Raw genomic sequence first — 23,102 nt, forward strand, 5'->3', positions numbered from 1 at the left:
AACCAACTGCATCTTTGCTACAACTGTCTATTTCACAAAGAATGGAAGGGTAGATACCTGCACAAAGGTGATGGCAGGAGGGAGAGGCGGGTGACAAATAAATTATGATGATGATGATGATGATTAAAATAATAGTGATGATAATGTTGTTGGTTAATTCATATACAGCACAATACTACACACGTTTACTCAGAAGTAAATCCCATTCAGTCCAATGGGATTTTCTACCTAGTAAACCTGTTTATGGTGGACGCCTCACTCTCCCTATTAACAGACCATAAATCTCACCCACGTGGCTCATAAACCTCTTTTCAGTTTCTTTTTTCGATCTTTCTCTAGTATTTGCTACTATACCCCGCCCATCTCAGGACAAGGTCCAATCAGAAGCCTGCATTTTACTTATCCTGTCTCTTCTACTCTGATTGACTCTTGACTGTATTTCCCTGCCCCATCCCAACTCCCGCTTCCGATTGGGCCAGTGGAAAAGCTACGCAATCGTAGGGGCCGTCCAAGCACTTTGTTTTGGTTGATCGGCAGGGTTGCTAACCAATTACTGCGTTGTGGATCAGTCAAGCAATGCACATGCCCTTCCCACTTTATTTCTTTTCCTGCCTGCAAAAGAATATGGGTTTTTACCTTCCCTTCCCAGCCAAAATACTGATGCATGGTGAGGATTTAGGCTACGATCCTATGTCCATTTACTCGGGAGTAAGCCGCATTTAACTCAATGGGACTTACTTCTGAGTAGGCATGTCTAGGATTGCTAGGTAAGTTTGAGTAGGATTGGGGCGTTTTGGAAAAGGGAGAGGAAAAAGAAACTGATTAATAAAGCTCTTAGAATTAAAACTGGGAAATGTTTACTTCGCTGGGGCAGCTGTTTGATATGTGTATGGGATTGTTTAGCTTGGAAAAAAGGAGGCTAAGGGGAGACCTGATAGCGGTGCACAAAATTATGCATGGTGTGGAGAAAGCGGATAGGGAGACCATTTTTCCTCCTCTTTCATAAGACTAGAACCCGATTTTAATCCAGCACGGCTCTTCTTATGCGCTTTTGTCTGTTCTGATTGCCAATGCTCTGCAGGGTATCCAACAGGCATCTTATCTTTCTCATCACCTCCTATCTGCTCCTTTTAAGGGTGCAATCCTCTGCACGTTTAGACAGAAAAAAGTCCTACAACTCTCAGCATGGACAAGCCAGCATGGCCAACTGGGGAATGCTGGGAGTTGTAGGATTTTACTTATTATATTTATATCCCGCCTTTTTTCCTCCAAGGAACTGAAGGCGGCGTACATAATCCTCCTCCTCTCCATTTTATCCTCACAACAACCCTGTGAGGTAGGTTGTGCTGGGAGACTGTGACTGGCCCAAAGTCACCCAGTGGGTTTCCATGGCTGAGTAGGGACTAGAACCTGGATCTCCTGACTCCCAGTCCAACACTCTAGCTCTTTCACCCCCTATCTAAACTTTCCTCCACTATCTAAACATGCATAGGATTGCAACTTAAATTAGAGATACTTGGGATTGAATCTGGGACCTTTTGTATGCATAGCATGTGTTGTCCCACATGTAGGGCATCCTTAGCCACTGGTTGGGATTGAGCTGTAGTTAAATTCCAAACGAGATGTGCAGAGGCTCAAGGCTGCCTGGAAATTATGCCCTCTGACTAGTAAGCCTAGCCCCAAATTGTGCAGATTTGCAGTCATTAATGGTGAGGGATAATTATTTATCATCTGAAGAGTTGTAGGCAGCGAACAACAAAGTCAGCAATTAAAAACACAAAACAGCAACAGAAAACATCAACACAACAGCAATCCAAATATTTAAAATATTCCAAAAAGTACTCTGCACATGCTTCATATATATATTTGAGAGCTAGCTTTTGGAAGTTAGAACGGGATTCAGGATAGAACCTGCATTCAAAGTACTCTCTGGAGCTAAAGGTCAGATCATGTCCTGCAAGGGTATATACTCTAGTATAGAATCTATCAGCCCCTTCTTTGCAGGTCTTCAGGAAGATCCATTTGTTTTTGCTGACCGTTTTATAATCTCGGCTGCAAGTTTTATTGCTGTTGTCTATATAGTATTGTATTGCATATTTATTTGTTGCCTTTTTTGTATTTGGTGTATAGCTTTGCATTGTCTTTCATCTTGCAGGCCACACTGAGACGGTTATTCCCATAAAGGCAGCCTAAAAATAATTTAAAATGGAATAATATTTCTTTTGCTGTTTCGTTTTAAGCCATTCCGTAAAACACCCACGTGTGCAATTTGTGTCTCTGAGACTGGCTCTGAAAATGGCTTTAAAGCTGCTGCCTCAGGATCCCAAAGACGAAGGCACACAGAGGTGCAGACTAGGGCCTACAGTTTTTTCCTTCTTGGGTGCCACGCTGGGCTCTCCAGTTAGGATCACGCTACCTGATGGATGCTGTCTGTGTACAGCTTGGCCTCGGCATGATATGGCTGATGGCTACTTGCAGTTCGATCTCAAATGCAGAACCCGGGGCTTAAAGGAGAGCAAGCTGAGAAATCAAACTGTGAGCCTTGATTGCTTGAAGCTCCTGACCTGTCACAGGCTAAGAAGAGTGACAGTCAAAGTTGTTTTTAAAAACCGCGCCTTGAAAAAATCCACTCCAACTGCCTTGCTGCAGGAAGTGGTGAAAGAACTTCTAAGAAATGCACACATCTGCCTTCATCACGTTGTGACGTTTGGCCCAATTCTGAGCAATCCAGTGGAATGCGTTGAAATACTGTCCATGGAGCCTGCCACTACAGAAGAAGCTGGCTTGGTCACTCCAAAAACCAATATAGCCATTAAAGAGGCGGTCACGCTAGACTGGTATAATCGCTCAACGGAGGACAGTGCCAACACTGTGGTGGCGGGAATGGACAGCATCAGCAGCTCCTTAAAAGAGATGATCGATTTGCCATTACGCTTTCCGAAAACCTTCCAGAAGCTAGGCCTTTCTGTCCCCAGAGGAGTGCTTTTAGTGGGGCCTCCGGGGGTCGGCAAGACCCTTCTGGTGAAAGCAGTCACCAGGGAAGTGGGCGCCTGCCTGGTTTGTATTAACGGCCCTGTTATCTATGGTTCACGGCCTGGTGAAAGCGAAGAAAACCTGCGACGAGCATTTGAAGAAGCGAGAGAGCTATCCAGTGAAGGACCAACGGTACTCTTTATCGACGAGATTGATTCATTGTGCCCTAAACGGGGGAGTTCAAGTAATGCCCCTGAAAACCGTCTGGTGGCTCAGTTGCTAACTCTTATCGATGGCGTTGGGGGAGGAAATGACATGGTAATCGTAGCAGCCACAAACAGGCCTGATGCCCTTGATCCTGCGCTGAGAAGACCGGGCAGAATTGACCGTGAGGTGATTTTATTTTATTTTTTCTTAATTTGTTACATCTGACTGTGTTTGGTTGTCTCATTTTTGGTGGAGGAGAAGGAGGAAGACTATTAACTAGAAGTCTTGGGACAACTGCTATTGGTTTCAGTAGTGTCATGGCTTTCCTCAAAGGACTATGCATGTGCAAACCATGGAACTGTAGTTCTTGTGAGAGAATTCCTGGTTACTTCACCCCTTCTCAAAAGTCCAGTTCATGGATTTCTTTTGCTTGCGAGTCACAACAGTTAAACGAATGTGAAACTGGTTTCAATTTTGACCTTCACCAGCATTGTTGTTATTCCAGGTGAAAAAAAGCAGAAGGAGGTGAGCATTCAAAGCAGGTCACTTACATGCTCTCACAATACAAAATAGGTTTCTTGACATGTTTCAGCCTACCCCTTATTTTGAGGCCTTCTTCAGGGAGTAGAGAAAAGTGTCTGCAGAGTTTCTTCCAGCAAAAAGATTGTCCCCTGTATTAATCTTCTGGCCACCACTAGTTTAATGCAGGAGACAATCTTTTTTTGCTGTCTTAGCAAGACCTAGTTCAGATTAAGCCCCGACTTGTTGTGTTAAAACAAGCAATCATGAGTTGTCAGGAGATAGCCGGATGCCCGCATGATTCCATTCTTTGTTTCCTTGTTTTAGATTATCATCGGAACACCAACCCTTAAACAGAGGAAGTCGATTTTGCAGTTGATCACTGACAACATGCCAGTGTCAAATGACGTAAATTTGCTTGAACTTGCGGAAATAACAACTGGCTACGTTGGAGCGGACCTCACGGCACTTTGCAGAGAGGCTGCGATGCAGGCTGTGATCCATACCTCTTCGGTAAGAATCCATTTCACACTTCACCCCTAAGTCTTTTCCTGCCTAACGTTCCTTTTTTTTAAGTCCCCTATACAAAACAAAAAGAACAAGGTTCCCAATGACTAGATCAATACAAACAGTACAGATGTGAGTGACCTACAACACACCACTAATAATAATAATAATAATAATAATTTTATTTCTAACCCGCCTCTCCATTCTGATCAAGGCGGGGAACAACAGCAAGTATAAAATACATAAAATATTAATCAAAACACAGTATACATTGTTAAAACTTCCTAAAAACATACTAAAAGTATCCTAAAATTCCACTGGATAGTCCTGCTGGAAGCTAGCCCAGCTAGTTACAAAATGTACAATAATTAGAGGTACAATTGTACCAGGGGGGTTACAATTATAAACAGTCAGTCAGGATTTGAAAACAACGATATCAGTTATGCTGGTCTGTTTCAAAGCAACTATAAAAGCAAACTAAACTTTTGTACTTGTCCATACATTTTTTCAGGATTCAGTTAACACTGTTCGTATGTCTGACTTCTATGAAGCTTTGAAAAAGATTCAACCGTCCTCTTTTCGAAGTGGAGTTGGCCTGACAGATTTCAAGCCTGTCACCTGGGACCAGATTGGTGGACTTGAAGATGTGAAATTAAAGTTAAAACAGGTAGAGGGACAGAGCAGAGTCTTAAAGGATGCAAGTCTTACTTTACTTGTTAATTACATTTGTAGGCCTCCTCTCCCAAGGAGCTCAGAGTGTGGCTCAAGGCACCGCCCAATGTTAGCCCTGTGAGACAAGATAGTGGCTTGGTTCAGATGACCACTTAAACCATGGTTTAAGTAGTTGCAATGAGTTGTGACAATCCTGTGGCTTGCACATTTCCTTCCCCTTTCTTCCTCATTTGTGGAAGCTTCTAAAGCTTCTGCTTTAGAACAAGCCATAGTTATACATTATATCCAAACTCAGGGAACTTTGGTTTGTTCGGTATCAAACCAGAATCTGAAACCACACTTTGATTTTGGTGGGTTTTAACTAACTTTGGTTTGATCAAGCCACAGTCCACTGAATTCATACTTAATATCCTTAACAATCTTGTGTAGAAACCCAGGACATGTGCCAGCACTATTTTCATATTAACTGTTCCTTTTTGTATTTGCAGAGCATTGAATGGCCTATAAAATTCCCAGAAGCTTTTGTTAGGATGGGGCTGGCCCGTCCAAAGGGAATCCTTTTGTACGGACCATCAGGTTGTGCCAAAACCACACTTGTAAAAGCAGCAGCCACAAGCTGCCACTGTTGTTTTCTGTCTGTGAGTGGTGCTGATCTTTTCTCACCTTACGTTGGAGATTCGGAGAAGATTTTGTCTCAGGTTTGGTTTTCATCCTCATAATCCATACTTGTTGGGGTGGAGGGGAAACACATTAACCAATGAGCTGGTTCAGACATAACAATCTCGGTCTAATAATCCATAATCAGTTCCTGACTTCATATCCTGGTTTGTAGTCCGACATTAAAATAAAGTTTCTCAGTTTGTATGTAACAGAAAACTGCGGTTTAATAAAGCCCAGAGGTTTTCAATTTTAGCGCTCAAGAGTAGGAGAGAATATTCAAGCACAATACTCATTCTTGGTCTAATAACACCAGGTTATTTAGACTGACATCACGGTATCTGGACCAGCAGGCACATTCACACATAATATAAGCCAGGATCCCTAGTTTATCCTGGCTGTGAATGAACAGTATGCTGGTGCATGCAACCTGTTTGCTCTCCCTTCCATGTGAGTGGCTAAAGCTAAGCCTGGTGTAGCCAAGGTCATAAAACAGCATGAATTCTGGCCTTTTTGGAAGCATCTAACAAAGATCCCAGTTTGAACATTACAGTAAGTTACCCTTCCTAGTTAGTTTTACTCGACTACAAAAAGTGGAAGTGAACAGGCTGCATCACATTAAGCCGGGATAGGTCAGGAATTCTGGATTATAATGATGTACAAATGCAGCTTGTGTCAATATAACCATGCCTATCATTTTTTAAGATCGATAGCCTCATTCTCTAAATGTAACCAGTCAAGACACACTAAATTAAACTACCTTGCAATTTGATGCTAAATTGTGTTATTGAAACATTTTCAAGTTCTCGTAAATTTCAGAGTTGATGTTGCTAAAATGTGGCTTAATTAAGTGCAAAGAAGATTAGTCTTCACCTGAATTCTGAAAATTCTTTTGACTTCATCAGAAATGCAGGACAAAATGTACACAAAGGAATTGGGTGCTTTACATTTGACATACATACATTATGTACATGGCTAAGTGATTTTTCTCTTATTTTTTTCCTGCTTCAAGGTATTTCGTCAAGCAAGAGCAAATACTCCAGCAATAGTATTCCTGGATGAAATTGATGCTATCTTAGGATCCCGATCAGTCGGTAAAACTGGTCACGGTGTCCAGGAGAGAGTTCTTTCTATCCTTCTCAATGAATTGGATGGCGTTGGACTTAAGTTAACCGAGAGAAGAGGAAATAAAGCAGAACTGGAAGGTGATAGCCGAGAGCAAAGTGAAAGTGATAAAGAGGTATCTGTTTTGAATTTGTTGTGCCAGAAGCACAGAATGTTACACTGCAACAGTTACCACAGTATCTTTAGGGTCAAGCCATGGTTTGAAAAAGATTTGCAAACCAAGGTCTGTGTTAACCATGGCTCAATGTTACATTGGCCCTCTGATTATGGCAGTGTTCCCATCATTCTGCTTCCAAGATAATAATATGCAGGTCTTGCTGGCTATAGCTCTATACGTGCCCTCTGGGGACAGGGCTTAGCTCTGTATGTAAACCATGTTTCACTTTAGGAACTTCACCAAATTAAGGTGGAAAGTTCTGGTTAGTGGTAACCATGGTTAAGTGTGATATTGGGCAGGGGTGTTCCCATGGCCCTTATGAAGCAGCCTGCACCCTCCTACAAAAGCTTTTGTATGGCACATCTGTTTCACAGGGTACCCCACTATTGGTACTCCAATACTTATAGCTATATTGTTCCCGTGTAGGTAGGAGAAGTTTATCGCCTGTTAAATTAATAGTTTTTAATACTATACAGTGTTGTTGATTTTTAAACTGATGAAGTGTTTGCTTTTCTGTATATCTTATTCTTCTTGAGTGCATTTTCTAGTCCCATTCAATAAATACTAGGGCTGGCAAAATAAGATCTGTTAGATCAGAGATGGGCAACTTGTGACTCCAAATGTATGGCCCACAACTCCCATCATCTTTTACCATTGGCTATGCTGTCTAGAGCTAATAAGGGTTGTAGACTGTGGAATAGCCTGCCGGAGGAGACTCGTCAGCTTGACAGTCTTTTAGCATTCAAGAAAGATATCAAGACTGATCTCTTCCGTCAGGCCTATCCAGTAGAAATTTAGGATACTTTTAGTATGCTTTTAGGATGTTTTTAACAGTGTATACTATGTTTTTAATCAGTATTTTGGTATTTTATGCTTGTTCCCCACCTTGATCCAATCGGAGAGGTGGGTAAGAAATAAATTATTATTATTATTATTATTATTATTATTATTATTATTATTATTATTCCAAAATATCTAAAGGGCCACAAGTTGCCCATCTGTGTTAGATAAAATATAACACCACATGGAGGAAACTTTGCAAATGCATGGCTTTGGGTGCACTTATTTGCTTTACCTCTTGTTATGATATAAATGCTCTAAATGCTGTAATCTGTATGTTACAACAATGATTATTTCAGCCTGGATTTTATTTCTGAAGAATTCTGGATGCATAAATGAATTCCTTTCCTGCAATACGGTATAGTTCTATCATACTGAATGGAGCTGAATAAAGAACTACACTGTATTACAATTCTTTTCTTAGTTGACTTGATGTATAAAGTATGTTGGTAAAGTATTCTAAAGTCAGCTACAGCTTTTTGTGATATATATTGAATGCAAAAGTGATTTTGTTTAATTGTTTAATTTCTGTCAAATTACTAGTTGGATCTTCAGGAGGTTTTTAATAAAGATGTTGTAGTTGTTGCTGCAACAAATAGACCAGACATGTTGGATGATGCCTTGTTGCGTCCTGGGCGGTTAGACAAGGTCATCTATGTTCCACCACCTGATCAGAAGGTATGTCATAAATCCATATGTGAACTTTAAACCAAAGAAATTGGTAATTCCAAACATTCAGGGTTTGTTTTTTTAGCAAGAAACATTATATTACAATAGTGTGTCTCAATTCAAAGATCACACCAAACCGTGGTTTGTAATAACAATATTAAGAACCCATACCATGATTGAGCTTCTGGACATGCAGCAGGCAAAATGTAGTTTAGAGCTGCTTGTCTGTTTTTATTTTCAGTCTGCTAGAACTCAGCTTCATAAGTGTCGTGGTTCTCAGAAAGTCCCTGCTTTGGATGGGAGACAAATGATGAGGCCTGCTAGGTAATCCACAAAGCTTTTATTAAGCAGCAAACAGCTCTTCTACCTGAAGAGAGTCTAATCTCTTGGAAACGTCTCCCTAAGCAAAACTATGCAAACTAAGCGAGACAATTGTCCGACCAAGGAGAACAGGAAGCCCCTTCCCAAACACCCGTAACTTCAGAGAGCCTGGTGCAGAGGCAAGTTCTGGCGCAATCCTAGTCGGACCGACTTTCTTACGCCTTCCTTCCGCTCTGTGCGGTTTAGCTTCTGGCAGACCCTAGCATCAGCTAGCTTGTCAGGGCATTCTCCTCCGGAAGAAAGCTCACTTCCCACTGAGTGTGTAGGATTTGGCCTTGAGGAGATAAGCTCTAGAGAGGGCTGACTCCCAGCTGGGGAATCGGCTATGAGAGCTTCCTCCCCCACTGGTACAGGCTGGCTGGTGTCTGGCGCCGCCTCCTCTAGGTCCGAATCTGATTCTGATTGATTACCTGAAACACCTTCTCCCAATTTAGGGGCAGTAGGGTTAGCCATGACACTAAGGTTACTCCTGTGTCAATGGTTCAGCAACTTTTTGGGGCAGATTAATTAGCACAAACTATAGATTGCAAACTAGCTTCAAGCCTTAGTTTGAGATCCAGGTTTTGCAGCACTTCACAATCCATGGTTTGCAAACTAGCCTAGGTTCCGACAAAACACCAAACCATGGGTTTGCTTTACAAACCATGGGTTGGCCATTACGTCTGAACATATGTAGTACTGTCCACATTCACACGTTAATGCTAAACCATTGTTTAGTGCTACAGACATGAGCTGGAATCCCACATAACTCTGTCCCTTTCTTTTGCATTCTGCAATAGGGAAAGCTTTCTGTTTTGAAAATCTGCACAAAAAAAATTCCAATAGATTCTGATGTGTCCCTGGAGGATATAGCAGCTCAAGCAAATTTGTTCTCTGGAGCTGATCTTGAAAATCTCTGCAAGGAGGTGAGACTTTTCTTGATGATTTTTAATTATTGAGTTACACGATTTAAGCTAAACATGGGAGAATTTTCTGAGATGTTCTAATTTTTCCCAATTAAGGTGGAAAGTGATATGTTTTAGAAGCAATTGTAAGAAAGAATTAAAATCTCAATGGAATTTTTATTGGTAAGGAAGAGATGAAAACTAGAATTGCAGATCATCACCTATTGAGATGTGATAGACCTAAGCTAGATAATTCAAATGACTTAACTATATGATTTAACATGTGGTACAAATTAAGAATGGATAATTCCAGCAAATTTTAAAATATGCCCAAGATGGAGAACCATGAGGAGAAACTGGGAAACCGTGATCAATGGGTGAAGGAAAGGGGGTGTGGCCAGAGAAACTGAGGGGGCCCATTGAGAACTTGGGCCTGAGATTCAACATTTGTGTGTGTGTGTGCATGCGAATAAATATAGTACACATATGATGTTGCTGCTTTTAAATTAATTAACGGTGGGTGTTCCCCCCTATCTCTAAGGCTGCTTTGTTGGCATTGCAAGAGAATAACGTTGAAGCTACAACCGTGAAACACAAGCATTTTGAAAAATCGTTGGAGACTGTAAAACCATCATTATCCCACAAAGAGTTGGAATGTTATGAAAAAATGTTTAGAAATTGAGACTGAACCTTGTAAAGCAGGAGGAGGGAAAGCCAAGCTCTGTAAAGAGAAGAGAAAATAAATAAGAGGCCACGGTATTTATTTATTTATTATACACATTTCTATGCCACTTCTCCAGAAATATTCAAGGTAGCTAATATGCATCACGGAAGTTCTGTGCTCTGGGGAGGAGGGGGAAGTTTCTTGGTGACATCATGGACACTGGCCAATGTGGCAGAACCAGTTTGCTCTTACCTCGCTCATGGAAGAAGATTGTACATCTGAACAAAAATGCTGCAAGTGTTCTTTCATAGCAGTCCCATTCATTCACCCAATATATCTCGGCACAATAAATATTTTGCTTTAAAACACATTGCCATAGAACTGAATCTAGAGGGCAGCAAAGCTTAGTTTAACTCTGAGTGTTGACCGGGATTAGATGTGAGTTACAAGTGCTGTCAAATTGGTCAGAAATACTAACCACAGGGCTATCATATTCACCATATTGTTAAATGAAAAGTTGCTCCAAAAGTCTATTATTTAATTTCGCTGTCTTCTTTTCACCTGTTTATCTCACTTTGTTATAATAAAATGAAATGCTTTTGTAATCGCGACAACTGATTTCTATTACAATATTCAATAAAATTTGTGATATGTGTCTGTCTTTTCTCTTTTGTTATCTAGCTTGTCAATTTTGTCATTAGGGTGTTATATCAGCCAGTCCAAGTTCATAGCCATTACCCAAAATGTAATATATGTGAGCAAAACAATTAATCCAAAAGAGAGGGTTAACATACAATTTCAAATACAAGTCACCATATTTAATATTGTAAAACTGTCCAATTCATTTAACAACAACAACAAAAACCTTTCACAATGAATGAACGTGTGTGCGCGCGCTTCCATATTTTGAGCAAAACAAACAATTTCTTTTGCTGGAAACAATCAGGCAGATTTCTTTCATTTTAGGTTATCTTTGACAAACAGAGACTGGAGGGGAAATATTTTTAATGGTGCATGTATTGGGTTATAATCAACCAGTACTTAAATATAAAATGAATCCTAGGAAACAAATAGGTGTTTGGGGCTTTTTCAGTTGTAAAAGTGGAGAGGAAAAATTATCAAGGCTTAGGGTATGGAGATAGAAAATATAAAGCTTTTTCCCTCTCTCATAATTCCAAGATCAACCAATTATGCTGGTTGGCAGAAGATTCAGAATAAACAAGAAGTACTGCTTTACACAGTACGTGGTTGAGTATGGAATTCGCTGCTGCAAGACGTGGAAAGGGCCAGATGGCTTTAGAAAGGGATAAGACATATTTGTGGGGATAGGTCTGTCAGGCTACCAGTTGTGATGGCTATATGGAACCTCCAAGCGGTATGCCTCTTGTTACAGTTGCTGGGAAGCAATAATGTAAGAGTGCTATTGCCCTCATGTTTAGCTTGTGGGCTTCTCAGAGGTATCTGGTTAGCCCTGTAGGACTAAACAGGCCATCAGTCTGATCCAGCAGGGCTCCTCCAGGTGCCTACTCTGAGGGAGGCTCAGAAGACAGCAATAAGGGAGAGGGCCTTCTCTCTGGTGGCCCCCCAATTATGGAATGATCTCCCCGACAAGGCCTGCTTGGCACCAACATTGCTCTCTTTTCAGTGCCAGGTCAAAACTTCTCTTTCCCCAGGCATTTAGCAATATGTGATTAACTTAACCAATCTCGGATCTGTTTTTAGGTTCGGCTGACAGCTTATAGTTGTTTTTAGATATATGTGTTTGTGTATACTGTATGTTTTTATTATTTTAAATTTATGGCATATATGGTTACCTGAAGTCTCATCAACTTATGCCTGGTATAGGTAACACCGAATTTCAAAAAGGAAACATCTAAAAATGAAATGGAGTTAATCAGAGTTGAAGAGAGGAAAGTTGGGGGATTCACATTCCTTAGATTACTGAATGCACTTATAATTGAAGCATAGATAAAATGTACAGATTCGGAAAGGCACAAACAAGGCAAAGTGAATTTCTGTGGCTACGAAGTGGGGTTATGTAAGCTATAAAAAGGCAAAAAAAAAGTTGTGTGTGTGTTAAGAATTGTTCTTTATTTAATTACGGTCACAAACCAGACGCTAACAATACACAAATGGAGATACAAATACAAAAAATATATAATAAAATGGGAAATCAAGATCAGAACCAGCTTCAATGACTTGGAAGTCTCACCTAAATGAGGACAAGAGGTAAAACAAATGTAAATTGATCAGAAAAGCAAAAACAGACTATTTGAGGAGCATATTGCTAAATGCATTAAAGCCAGTGATTAAGAAAATTAAATATATCGGAATCAAGAAGCCAGCCAGAGGAAAGACAGATGAAGTTAGGAGTGCTGAAGAAGGATAGGGGAAATGTGTATAAGCTTAGTGAATTCTTTGCATTAGTCTTCAATGCACATGACTGAATATTAGACATGTACCTCTTGCCCGAAACCCCTTTTTTAAGGAGGGCATCTGAACAACTAAAATAGAGGTGGAAAAAAATCTAATGTTATAGGGCCAACTGATCAGAGAAAAATTAATAGGATGCAGAAGATTTTTCTTATCTTTATAAGAGCATGTATACAACTCTTCCCATTGCTCCAAACAACAGGTTGGGTTATTTTCACCGCAATGAACATTCCCTCCAGTTTCTACAGGGTTTCTTCTGTAGTTCTCGCTCCTGACAACAGAGGATTAGTTTGGGACAAAGCAGTATATACCTACTTCATATTGCTCTCCTGCTTTGAACAATTCTAGAGGCAAGAAGGGAAGAGAACGAGAGAGAGACCACCTTGTACCCTCACACTACTGTAAAGGGTAATAAAGCCCTTCTTGAGATGGTTATGAAATGAGGGAGAAATGGAGGAGAGAAAATGATAAGAAACTGGGTGTGAAAGACAACCTGGCCTAGTCTACAGGGGGATTAAAGGGTAGGCGAAAGAGAACAGTCAGCTATGGAAAAGAAAGGAAACCGAATTGTAGGAAATTAGGTAGAGTAAAGATAGAAATAGAAATGACAAATGGGACGTCAGTCAAATTGAAATGACTGAGGGGGGACATAATTTCTCAAGTGACAAATGTGTCGACTGTCCAGTGTTTGCTGAGATTCTGTCCATTTACATTATCTGCATCCAGGCTATTATACTCTGCTCCCTATTCATTTGTTGTAAATAAGGCTGCAAAAGTTACTAGCCCCATCCACACGCATGGCCAAAAAATCCCCAAACCTTGCCTTATTATTGGGGACTACTTTTTGGTCACCATAGGTGTCCAGGTGAGTGACCATTATAAGGCTTATTTGCACATGCAGTGGAATGAGGTGGTAGAATGGATTCTACCGCTTCAGTCTGCAAGTGTGGGGATACCATTTTTGAAAATTTTCCTTATCTGAAAACCCTGTGAGTTGGAAACTTCATGCAGGGAGTGGGCTGGGCCTAGGCTCACCAAGCTGTTTTTTGTTTTTAACTTTGTAAACCACCCAGAGAGCTTTGGCTATGGGGCAGTATATAAATGTAATAAATAAATAAAATAATGGTCCCAGGCCTCATATGACTAAAGGCCTGATTCACTTCAAGGCCTCTAGCACCATAATTCAATTGGAGCTCAAACCAAGGGGATGGGAGAAATCTATCATCAATTTATCTCAGGCTTCTCTGGGCCTGGTGGCCTGCCTTGTGACTGGGAGTTGGGACTCATTTAAAGCCTAGTCCCTGGGTCACATCCCTTCAAATGCCAGCCATACCCTCCTGTCAGTTGCCAAGCCAAGGATGGAAAAGGTTGCTATGTCAACAAACATTCCAGTGAGCCATGTTGAAGAGGAAAGGGGCTTGATCCACTATCCTACAATCTCCTTCACAAAGCGGCCTTCTAGCAAAAATTTCCTAAAGGATACTTATCTTTATTTATTCTTTCATAAACTTTACTCTTATTGTCATATTAGAGGTTGGGGGCTTAAAGACAGGTATTTGCCTTTCCGTCTATGTATATGTAGCAGTGAAAAGGGGATTTTAGTATTTGTTGCTAATGAAGAATGCAGAACTGGTGGGGAGTTTGGGATTGATTTGGGATATGTAATATCAATCAATAATGAATTTCACGAACACTAAATATTTAGATAACAAATTTTATAGCCACGAAAATTAAAAGCAAGCAGCTTGATGGATCTCTAGAGTAAGTAAACATGAAATCCACCATACATGGCAATGTGTTTTGATCAAAAACTGGTCTTCCTCAGTGGTCTACTAATATCACTATAATCACAATTTACTATATAAAAATATGGAAAATAATGCCCTGCCTGCCAGCATAAGCTAGCAAATGTGGTGAGATAACAATGATGTAACATTGGTGACACCTAAAAAATATTCAGGAATTGGCTGTGAAAGATAATTAAAAATTGGCACTATAAATTAAAAGTCAAGAAAAATATAAAGAAACTAAGTATGTAAATGGTCCAAAATAACTCTTAGCATTCCTGAGCATTGGCCATGCTGGCTGGGGATAATGGGGGTTGAAGTCCAAAACATCTAGAGGGCACCAGGTTAGGGGAAGATGCTTTAGAAACTGACTAGAAATATGACTTGGATGTGTTCCTCTTAATTGTAATACAAATGAGATATATGCTATCATGTGCCCATGCAGTAAGTAAGATCTACATGGCTATGACAACTAAAGCCAACAAGGTTAGAGATTTTTTTAGGTGATGAGATTATTTTCGACCATTTGAATACTTAAAGCTTCTTTATATTTTTCTTAACTTCATTTTTTAATGTCAATTTTAATGTCAATTTTAATCATTTGTATTGTTCAACCTCTACATCTTTTACTGGTAACACCAATGCTGCTATATAATGATTGTTCCACCATATTTGATAGCTTAGGCTGACAGGCAGAAGATTCTATGTTCATATAAGAATGGGATTATAGCAATACTACAAGACCACTGAGAAAGACCAGCTCTTGGTTAAAACACATTTGGTGTCTGCCACATATGAGGGATTTCATGTTTACTTGCTTTAGCGATGCATTGAGCTGCTTGCTTTTAATCTTTGTGGCTGTAAAATTTGTTACATGAATTTATAAACTGTTTGCAGCACCTTCTGTAGCCTTCCAAATCCCCTACTACCCAATGTGGAGTGTAATCAGAGGTAGAAGGAACAAGGTGCACCTTATCCTTCTTTGGTGAGGTGAGAGGCATTCCTCTCATGCTCAGGGGAACTTCCAAGGCTTAAATTGTGGCTCAAATAAAATTATGGGGCTGAGAAGGTAGCAGGCTTCTCACCCCACAAGGATTCTTCAGATGTAGGATGGAAAATGTACAAATAGATACCTTAAGCAGGCTGATGTCACTACTGCTTCTCCAATTGCCCGCAAGGCTGCAGTGTCTAACTTCTTTCAAAAGGGTGGGTGGGTTAATTCTCCCCTAAAATCACCCCCCTCCCCGACCTAGATGGCTCAATACCCCCAAATTTATTTATTAATTTATTTACAATATTTATATACCTCTCCCCATGCAAAATTTCGGAGCAGTGTACAAGATAAAATAAAAACAGAATAAAACATTTTAAGATAGATTTTAAAAGAAGCAAAATGTACAGTGAACTGTGTCTGATCATTAAGGAAAGGCTTCCTGGAACAATGACAGATTGTGTGCCGGGGAGGTTGCACTGGACATTGAGGGAAAGGCATTCTGCACATGCTCAAGAGCTAAACCATGGGCCAAAATTTAACCCTCCCTCCAAAGCCCTCTCTTCCTCGCCCCACACATATAGCAACTAGTCAGGAAATCTCACCTGACTTTCCAGACCCCCTTCCCTTATGAGCCACATGCCTCCCCCCACCCCAAGTTAGGATCGGACTGCCCCTTCCTCCAGGAGCAGAGAGACTGTTGCATACGCCCGGCAGGGGGCGCCTCTGTCCCGCGTAGTGCGGGACACATTGACAGGTCCCCGATGCGATTCGTGCGCTGGGTGTCTCGTCCGGGCTACGTGACTTGGGACACATCCAGCCCTTGGGCGTTAGCGGGCTATATAAAAGGGAAACTGCCTCTTGCTGAACTCCAGTGCAGATCCAGACAGCCAGGTAGTCCTCGCGGGGGGGGGGGTGTTGTTGAAGGGGTTGTGTGCACTGGTATTAAATGACTAAATCCAAGGGTTAAGGGAGTGTACTAGAGATCCCAGAGTTGAGGGTACCTCTATCCTGAGTGGTACCCAGGATGCTTACTGATGGTAACTCTGGACCTTGGTTTTTCTCCCAGCTCTGCACCTGCTTGTTGCCATGGCGAACATGGGAGTCTTCCAGCTGCTTATGAAGAAGAAAGAAGTAAGTTTTTGTTTTGTTCTGTGGGCCGTCCTCTCTTCCTCTGACTAGGCAGTAAGCAGAACGAGAGCATCCTCGGAAAAGAAGTCCTTCTCTCCTTGTAACCAAGCAAAGGGGATGGAGATGCTGGCAGCAAAAGACGGAAAAGGAAGGTCACTCATTCTCTTCAACACCCAAAATCTATCCTGTAAAGGAGGGATGGAGCTTAACTTTCGTGTTTTCTTTATGCATCTTCCGGGCTTGGCACAGATCATCTTGCTAAGGAAAAAAACCCAACTTCCTTGTGTCTTCCAGCTTATTCCTCTGGTTGGGTTTATGAGCCTTGCTGGATTCGGAGCATTATTTGCTTGCTACCACGCCCTGAAAAAACCCGAAGTCGTGTAAGTAACCTCTCTCTTTAGTATTCATCTTAAACCAGTCTCTTCGTTTTGTTATTTTTGTCTTTAAAACATGGGATTTAGGGGAACTATTTGAGAACTGAAAGTTACTTTTCTGAGGGACTGGGTATATTAATTAATTTAATAGTGTGGGGAAAATTTAGTCAGTCTGGTGTGGAAATGAAAAAAAATATTTTGAATTTATCTTCCACATTTCCGAAGTAGGAATCAAGTTTTAATGTGTTTCAAAACTCTTTAAATGAAGATAAAACAACAACAAGAAGAATAACCTTGTGCAGGGTTTGAAGTATGCCTTATGATTTGGGAACATTTTCTGTTTTAATGTTTAATTTTGTTGTTTAGTTTCTATGTTTTAATGACAATTAAGGACACTATCCAGCCAAAGTTAAACATTTTAAAGTCTCATTTATTTCAGAGGAAGAGTTAAAGACATGAATGAAATGATTGGACTTAAAAATGCTAAACTTCGTGTGGACTGTGCCAAGAGACTTTCCAGAGCATATTTTTTAATACATGTAAATGAAAGAAATGTAACTAAAATATTTCCATTAACGCTATCTAAGACACCCTTGATCTTTTTTCATATACCCATCCTTAAGGCATTTTATTCCTATACTAACCCTATATTAACCCTGTATTATTAACTTTAAATCAGTAAACATTCTCAATGCTAACTTACTGTAGCCTTTCATTCAGGGTCATAAATTGCAAAGCTATATTTTTTTCTGATTTTCATATCTGGATTGTTTAATAATTCAACTATATTTTCTTGGAAGTAAGACCGATTTAAATCAATGGTGTTTACTTCCACGTCCACATAGGATTGGTGTATAAGCTCCAGTTTTTGTACAATTTACAATTTTTTTTAAAACTGACTTGCTATTCAGCCAGGATGTTATATCTGTATTTTTCATAATATACACAATGTTTCACTTTTAGTTTTAATAAGAGTGGCCACCCAGAGCCATGGCAAAATGTGAATCCTTCCCAACCTCAGAAGGTAATGAATGCACTTAACCAACAAACGAATTGCTTGCAGGGTTGTATTGTGTTGTATTGTACATCCCCCCTCCCCCGAAATGTTAATATTTCTGAATATTGGTTAATGTATAAATAGAGCTCTACTGTGTATAGGAGGCGATCACCATTAACTTAAAATATTTCATAGGTCCATTTGGCTATTACCTGCATTTCAGGATTAATTCAGCAACCTATTTCAGGTGGAAGTTTTGGTTATAGAAGGAGTAACAACGCTTAATTTGTATATTGTTAATTCACATAGTCTGATAGTATTGTTCATGTTTGAGTAAAGGATTCGTTGAATGCAGCACCACATGTTAAAATCAACTGAAAGCATGGGGGTTAGTTGGTTATTAAGACCCTTTTCATACATTTAAGCTGTGTTGTCTGGCAATATAACTGAGTCCAAATCATAATTTTATTCCAAAATGTGTGAGTTCCTTCTCCATTCAGAAAGGACTGAAATGGCATAAATTGACAAATATTTGGCTGACCCTCTTATCTTTAAAGGATATGGCACAATCCAGCTCTTTCCCATTAGAACAGCTTTGTATTGGCTACAACATTCTCATAATTATTAGTATGCTTAGCATAGAAATATATTGATATGTATGAGTGTAATGAAAATCATAAATGTGCAGATAAACAAACTTTAGTGGAAATTGCTACTAATTTGTTGTTGTTGTTGTTGTTTAATGCTTTGTTCTTTGTCTTTTTGTCTCAAAACGTTGGTAGCTGCTAACAATCAACCAGGAGTGGAAGCCCATAGAAGAGCTGGAGAAAGTCCGAAAAATAATGAAGTGATGAGGTGCCAGCCCCTCCAAATGACACTCTATGAATCTAGTGGAATCATTTCTGCACAAACTAGATTATCGAAACCAGTGTGCGGAAATGCTTCTGCTACATTTTTAGGGTCTCCCTCCAATTTTTTGGACTCTGGATGAGGACGTTACTGTTTGCCTTAGAAGTTGCCCTGCACACATCCACACAGTCCAAAATTCTAGGAGGACGTATCTATTTGTGAGCCTTAAAGAGTTGAATTACTTTTGCCTGCAATAATACTATAACTTACGTTTTCAATAAACCTGGAATCTAAATGTAAAGTTGGTACAGTGAACAGAATTCCACTTCTGTTCAACATGGACAGAAACCAAACCGTGAATGGTGCAATGGTCACTCAGCCTGGAGTGGGACCGCTCAAATCAGTATTTCTTTAATCTTTTCTTCTTCAGAGGAAAATATGGATTTTATTCCACCTGCTTTTGTTAATAAATTTCCATTTTTGTTTTTACAAAATGCTTGAAAATAACTATCTTATTCTCTCACTTGTTTCACAAATTTAACAAAGCAAATGCAATATGCTACAAAAATGTATAGCCATTTCGAGAGAGAAAACATTGAAAGATACAAAGTAAAATACATAACCTTTTCCTCAGTTCATTCTGTGTTGGGATTCATTATCCAAATGCGTACATCTGGCTCAATATTTTAGTCGTCTACCAATGCCCCTTTTGTTCTGAATAGCAGATAATGGAGCACCAAACTATCAACTATTTTATTGCTTGGAATCATTACCAAGGAAAGTCTGAAATATTAAGGATCCTAAAATATGCTCCTTACAAACTTCTTTTGCCAGCTGATTCTTAGTGAGAGATGGCAATGTGTATTTGAACACCAAAGGGAAGATGTTGTGAACTTAGGATATTTTATGATAGAACTATGTGTTCAGTACACTGGAAGAAACGGTCCCTATAATTGTTTCTCTAGGGGCTGTGTATGGAGTACCAGGTCCAGTTTTTTGAAGGGTCTTCAGCAGGACATCCTCAATGGCCCCCTTCTGTCAGTGAGGGCATGTCTAGACAAGGGGGGTGGAGGGGTATGATCTCACGATTTTATGATCGCAAGATCGTCCCCCTCATCTACATATGGCGCATGACATCCCAGGGAGAAGAGGACATCACAGCCGCCATTTTTTAAAAAGGCGCAGGAGCACAACAGCGCTCCAGCCAAAGGTTGGTTAAAAAAAAAGCCCCGGCCCCGCTCCCCACCCCACCCCCGATGGGCATGGAGCACTTGCAGAGCTCCATGCCCTGTGCTCGGTTCCCGGTTCCTCACATTTACTCGTGAGGAGCTGGGACAAAACCGCGATGGTGGGCCACACGTCCCGAGGTCTCGGGATCATCTCGAGACTGTGGGGAAAACTGGAATGGAAGGGTAGGTCCATATCCCGGGGAAAGGGAGGAATCATCCCTCCCTGTTCCTAGGATCCCCTGTGTGTCATGTGGACGCACAGGGATGATCCCGGGGCAATCTCCAGGATATCACCCTGTCTAGACTTGCCCTGAGTCTGCTTTCTCACCACTATTACCACCTCATTCTATTACTCCTCATCATCTCCCTCATAATTTCTACCACTAGCTTGCTTGATAGGCAGGGACCTAGTGAGCAAGTAGGCCGCATCATCTGCTCCTCCTCCTTCTCACCACCGCCATTGTCTAGCCCAGAATGAGAGGCAGGTGAACAAGCAAGTTGCACTGGTCAAGAGCAGAAGCAAGGCCAGGGGACGGTGCCACTGCTGAAGCATGAGCCCTCAACAGGTGCTTGATCATACCTACCCTTGACCCTGTATATATGCATATGGAAGCAGGCTAGTTGGAGTACATAAAGGGATGCTAGCTCACAAAGTCCTCAGCTCACTCCAACCGCTGGGGCTTTACACACACACACACACACACACACCAACTCTTTGGATAAAGCTGAAAACCTGCCAGTCAACTGTTCCGGAAAAGTTTTTAATTCAGCCTCCTGCTCTGCTTTTCACAACAAATACTGGTTGTTGCTATTCCAGATTTATTATGCATTTCTTCTCTTCATTGAGGCCTTCGTGTAGATGCAAAGGCTTCATTTATCTACAATGCAAATTTCCACGGGATATTTGAATTACAGCTTGAGAAACGTAATAGTCCCAGTAAGTTGTACGCAACAGAACAGCTAGTAAGCCTGTGTGCACCAGTTGCTGGGGAACATGGGTGGGAGGGTGCTGTTGCACCGTGTCCTGCTTGTTCATCCCTGGCCGATGGCTGGTTGGCCACTGTGTGAACAGAGTGCTGGACTAGATGGACCCTTGGTCTGATCCAGCAAGGCAATTCTTATGTTCTTAATTAACCCAGTTATGTTTACACAGCAGTCCTATCAAGGGAACAAACCAACCCTTACTATGCATCCCATACGTGCAATGTAAATTCCAAAACTATTTCCATTTGGTCATATAAATGCAGCTTAACCCTTTCCTCCTGCTGGCATAGTCCCTTCTCTCACAGCTGCTATGAATTCTGGGAGGAAAGCTCCTGTGGCTAATAACATTTTTTTGTCAGGACTGTAGCAGGAGAGAAGAGGGATAAAGCATCACAGCCCCAACAAAAACACCTTGTGTGCCTGCCATTATTATTGTTATTGTTATTATAATTATTATTACAAAGTAGCCATTGGTACTACACCCAGGTTGGCCCTAAGTCTTCTTATTGAGCTTGTCGCTGAGGTGAGATTTAAAACGGTATCATTTGTGGCTCTCAAATTTCTTAGCACTTTTCCTACATCTGCCCAGCTTAACAACAATGATAAAAGTCCAGAAGAAGTATACCCATATATAAATGACAATATATTCGAAATTTCAATATGTACATGTTTTGAGTTGGGTGGTTTTCCAGTGAGATGAGGGAAATTATTGGCAGATAATGTTTTGTCCTCTGTTTTATAATGTCCCGACTATACTTGTCATTTTTCTGTGCTCTGTATTATTTGTTCACATGTTTTTTATGCACTTTATAGCATAATGGAATGGTCACAAACATGAGATCCAAAGTGCACATTATGTTGAAGAGTTGTACTTGGCTCTGTTGCCAAATTATTTTTATGGTCCTAAATTCAATTTCAGCAGCAGTGCTAGGTGAAAAGGGTGTTTAACTACTTCCCCCGCAGTGCGATTTTCCTGAATCAAATCACATCCTGAAGCTGCTGCTAGCTCTGTAAGGGAAAAAAAATTACAATCCAGACTTTGTTCATACTTGGAATAGACCCATTCAAATGGATCTTCTTCCCATTGATTTCAATGGGTACACTAAGGCCTCAGCTAGACCTACCGGGTCTAGCACGATGGAGGGGTGAGGATCTCGCGATATTTTTATCGTGAGATCTCCCCCTCTGTTCACATGTGGCGCGCGACGACCTCAGAAGGAGAGGATGTTGCGGCCACCATTTTGTTTTTGTTGTTAAAGGAGAAGAGTGCACGAATGCGCTTGCGCTCAAAGGTAAGTTTTTTTATTTTAAATAATTTTTCCCGCTCACCCCAACCCACCCCCGATGGCCGCAGAGCTCCTGAGGAACTCTGCACCCCGTGCGTGGGTCCCAGCTCCTCGCAAGTAACCACAAGGAGCCGGGACAAACCGCAACGCCCACACACATGTTCTGTGGTCTCGGGATCAGCCCGAGACTGTGGAAAAAGCGGGCTCAAAGGGTAGGGCGAGATCCCCAGGGAAGGCAGGGGTCATCCCTCACTGCTCCCGGGATCCCCTGTGCATCATGTGGATGCACAGGGATGATCCCAGGATATCACCCCATCTAGCTATGGCCTCAGACTGGTTCACATGATCAAAATAAGCCACTGTGGCTTATTTACATCACAGTTCATTCCAGGCACAATTTCCATAATCACTGCCCAGGTGCAACTTGTGTTGACCAAACCCAGGTGGCATGGTTTCGTAACCTTCCAATAACCCTACAAAAGGCCATGCGTTATTGAGGGTTGTTTCCCCCTCCCCCACAAACCATGCTGCCCAGGTTTGGATGACAGGACAAGCCACGGACAGATAATGATTATGGAAATTGCACCTCACACACACACCATTTAAATAAGCCACTATCGTGTAAACTGGCCCTAAGATTGACTGAATCTGGATCCAGCGAAGTACCTATATTTTTCACTGTGAGGCAAAAACTGAACTGTTACGTAAGTATCATGTTAGAACCCGTCACTAAAAGATGCATTATCTGACAAAAAAAAAGAAGTGATCAATCTACTTTATGATGCA

The 23,102-nt window shown here is 41.0% G+C and overlaps 2 protein-coding genes across 2 annotated transcripts; both read left to right on the forward strand.

Annotated features, from left to right (window-relative positions):
- Positions 1-655: 655 nt before the first annotated feature.
- On the forward strand, positions 656-10,852 carry AFG2B (AFG2 AAA ATPase homolog B). The gene is made up of 9 exons (XM_063142887.1): positions 656-767; positions 2,156-3,366; positions 4,027-4,212; positions 4,718-4,873; positions 5,367-5,576; positions 6,548-6,775; positions 8,201-8,335; positions 9,487-9,612; positions 10,133-10,852. Exons 2-9 carry the CDS (start codon positions 2,296-2,298, stop codon positions 10,271-10,273), a joined length of 2,253 nt encoding a protein of 750 aa, XP_062998957.1. The 5' UTR covers positions 656-767; positions 2,156-2,295; the 3' UTR covers positions 10,274-10,852.
- Positions 10,853-16,262: 5,410 nt separating this feature from the next.
- Positions 16,263-19,450, forward strand: C16H15orf48 (chromosome 16 C15orf48 homolog). Its single transcript, XM_063142220.1, has 5 exons — positions 16,263-16,360; positions 16,536-16,600; positions 16,892-16,977; positions 17,935-17,995; positions 18,751-19,450. The coding sequence occupies exons 2-5, from the start codon at positions 16,556-16,558 to the stop codon at positions 18,817-18,819; spliced, it is 261 nt and encodes an 86-aa protein (XP_062998290.1). The 5' UTR covers positions 16,263-16,360; positions 16,536-16,555; the 3' UTR covers positions 18,820-19,450.
- The last annotated feature ends 3,652 nt before the right edge of the window (positions 19,451-23,102 follow it).

Source organism: Elgaria multicarinata, chromosome 16, assembly GCF_023053635.1.
Source record: "Elgaria multicarinata webbii isolate HBS135686 ecotype San Diego chromosome 16, rElgMul1.1.pri, whole genome shotgun sequence".
NCBI classification, from domain to species: domain Eukaryota; kingdom Metazoa; phylum Chordata; class Lepidosauria; order Squamata; family Anguidae; genus Elgaria; species Elgaria multicarinata.

Coding starts and splice junctions, on each gene's coding strand:
- AFG2B (XM_063142887.1), top strand. CDS start 2,296: ATGGCTTTAAAGCTGCTGCCTCAGGATCCCAAAGACGAAGGCACACAG. Junction 4,213..4,717: donor CTGTGATCCATACCTCTTCG/GTAAGAATCCAT, acceptor ACATTTTTTCAG/GATTCAGTTAACACTGTTCG. Junction 6,776..8,200: donor AAAGTGAAAGTGATAAAGAG/GTATCTGTTTTG, acceptor TCAAATTACTAG/TTGGATCTTCAGGAGGTTTT.
- C16H15orf48 (XM_063142220.1), top strand. CDS start 16,556: ATGGCGAACATGGGAGTCTTCCAGCTGCTTATGAAGAAGAAAGAA. Junction 16,978..17,934: donor CTGAAAAAACCCGAAGTCGT/GTAAGTAACCTC, acceptor TTTCACTTTTAG/TTTTAATAAGAGTGGCCACC. Junction 17,996..18,750: donor ATCCTTCCCAACCTCAGAAG/GTAATGAATGCA, acceptor AAACGTTGGTAG/CTGCTAACAATCAACCAGGA.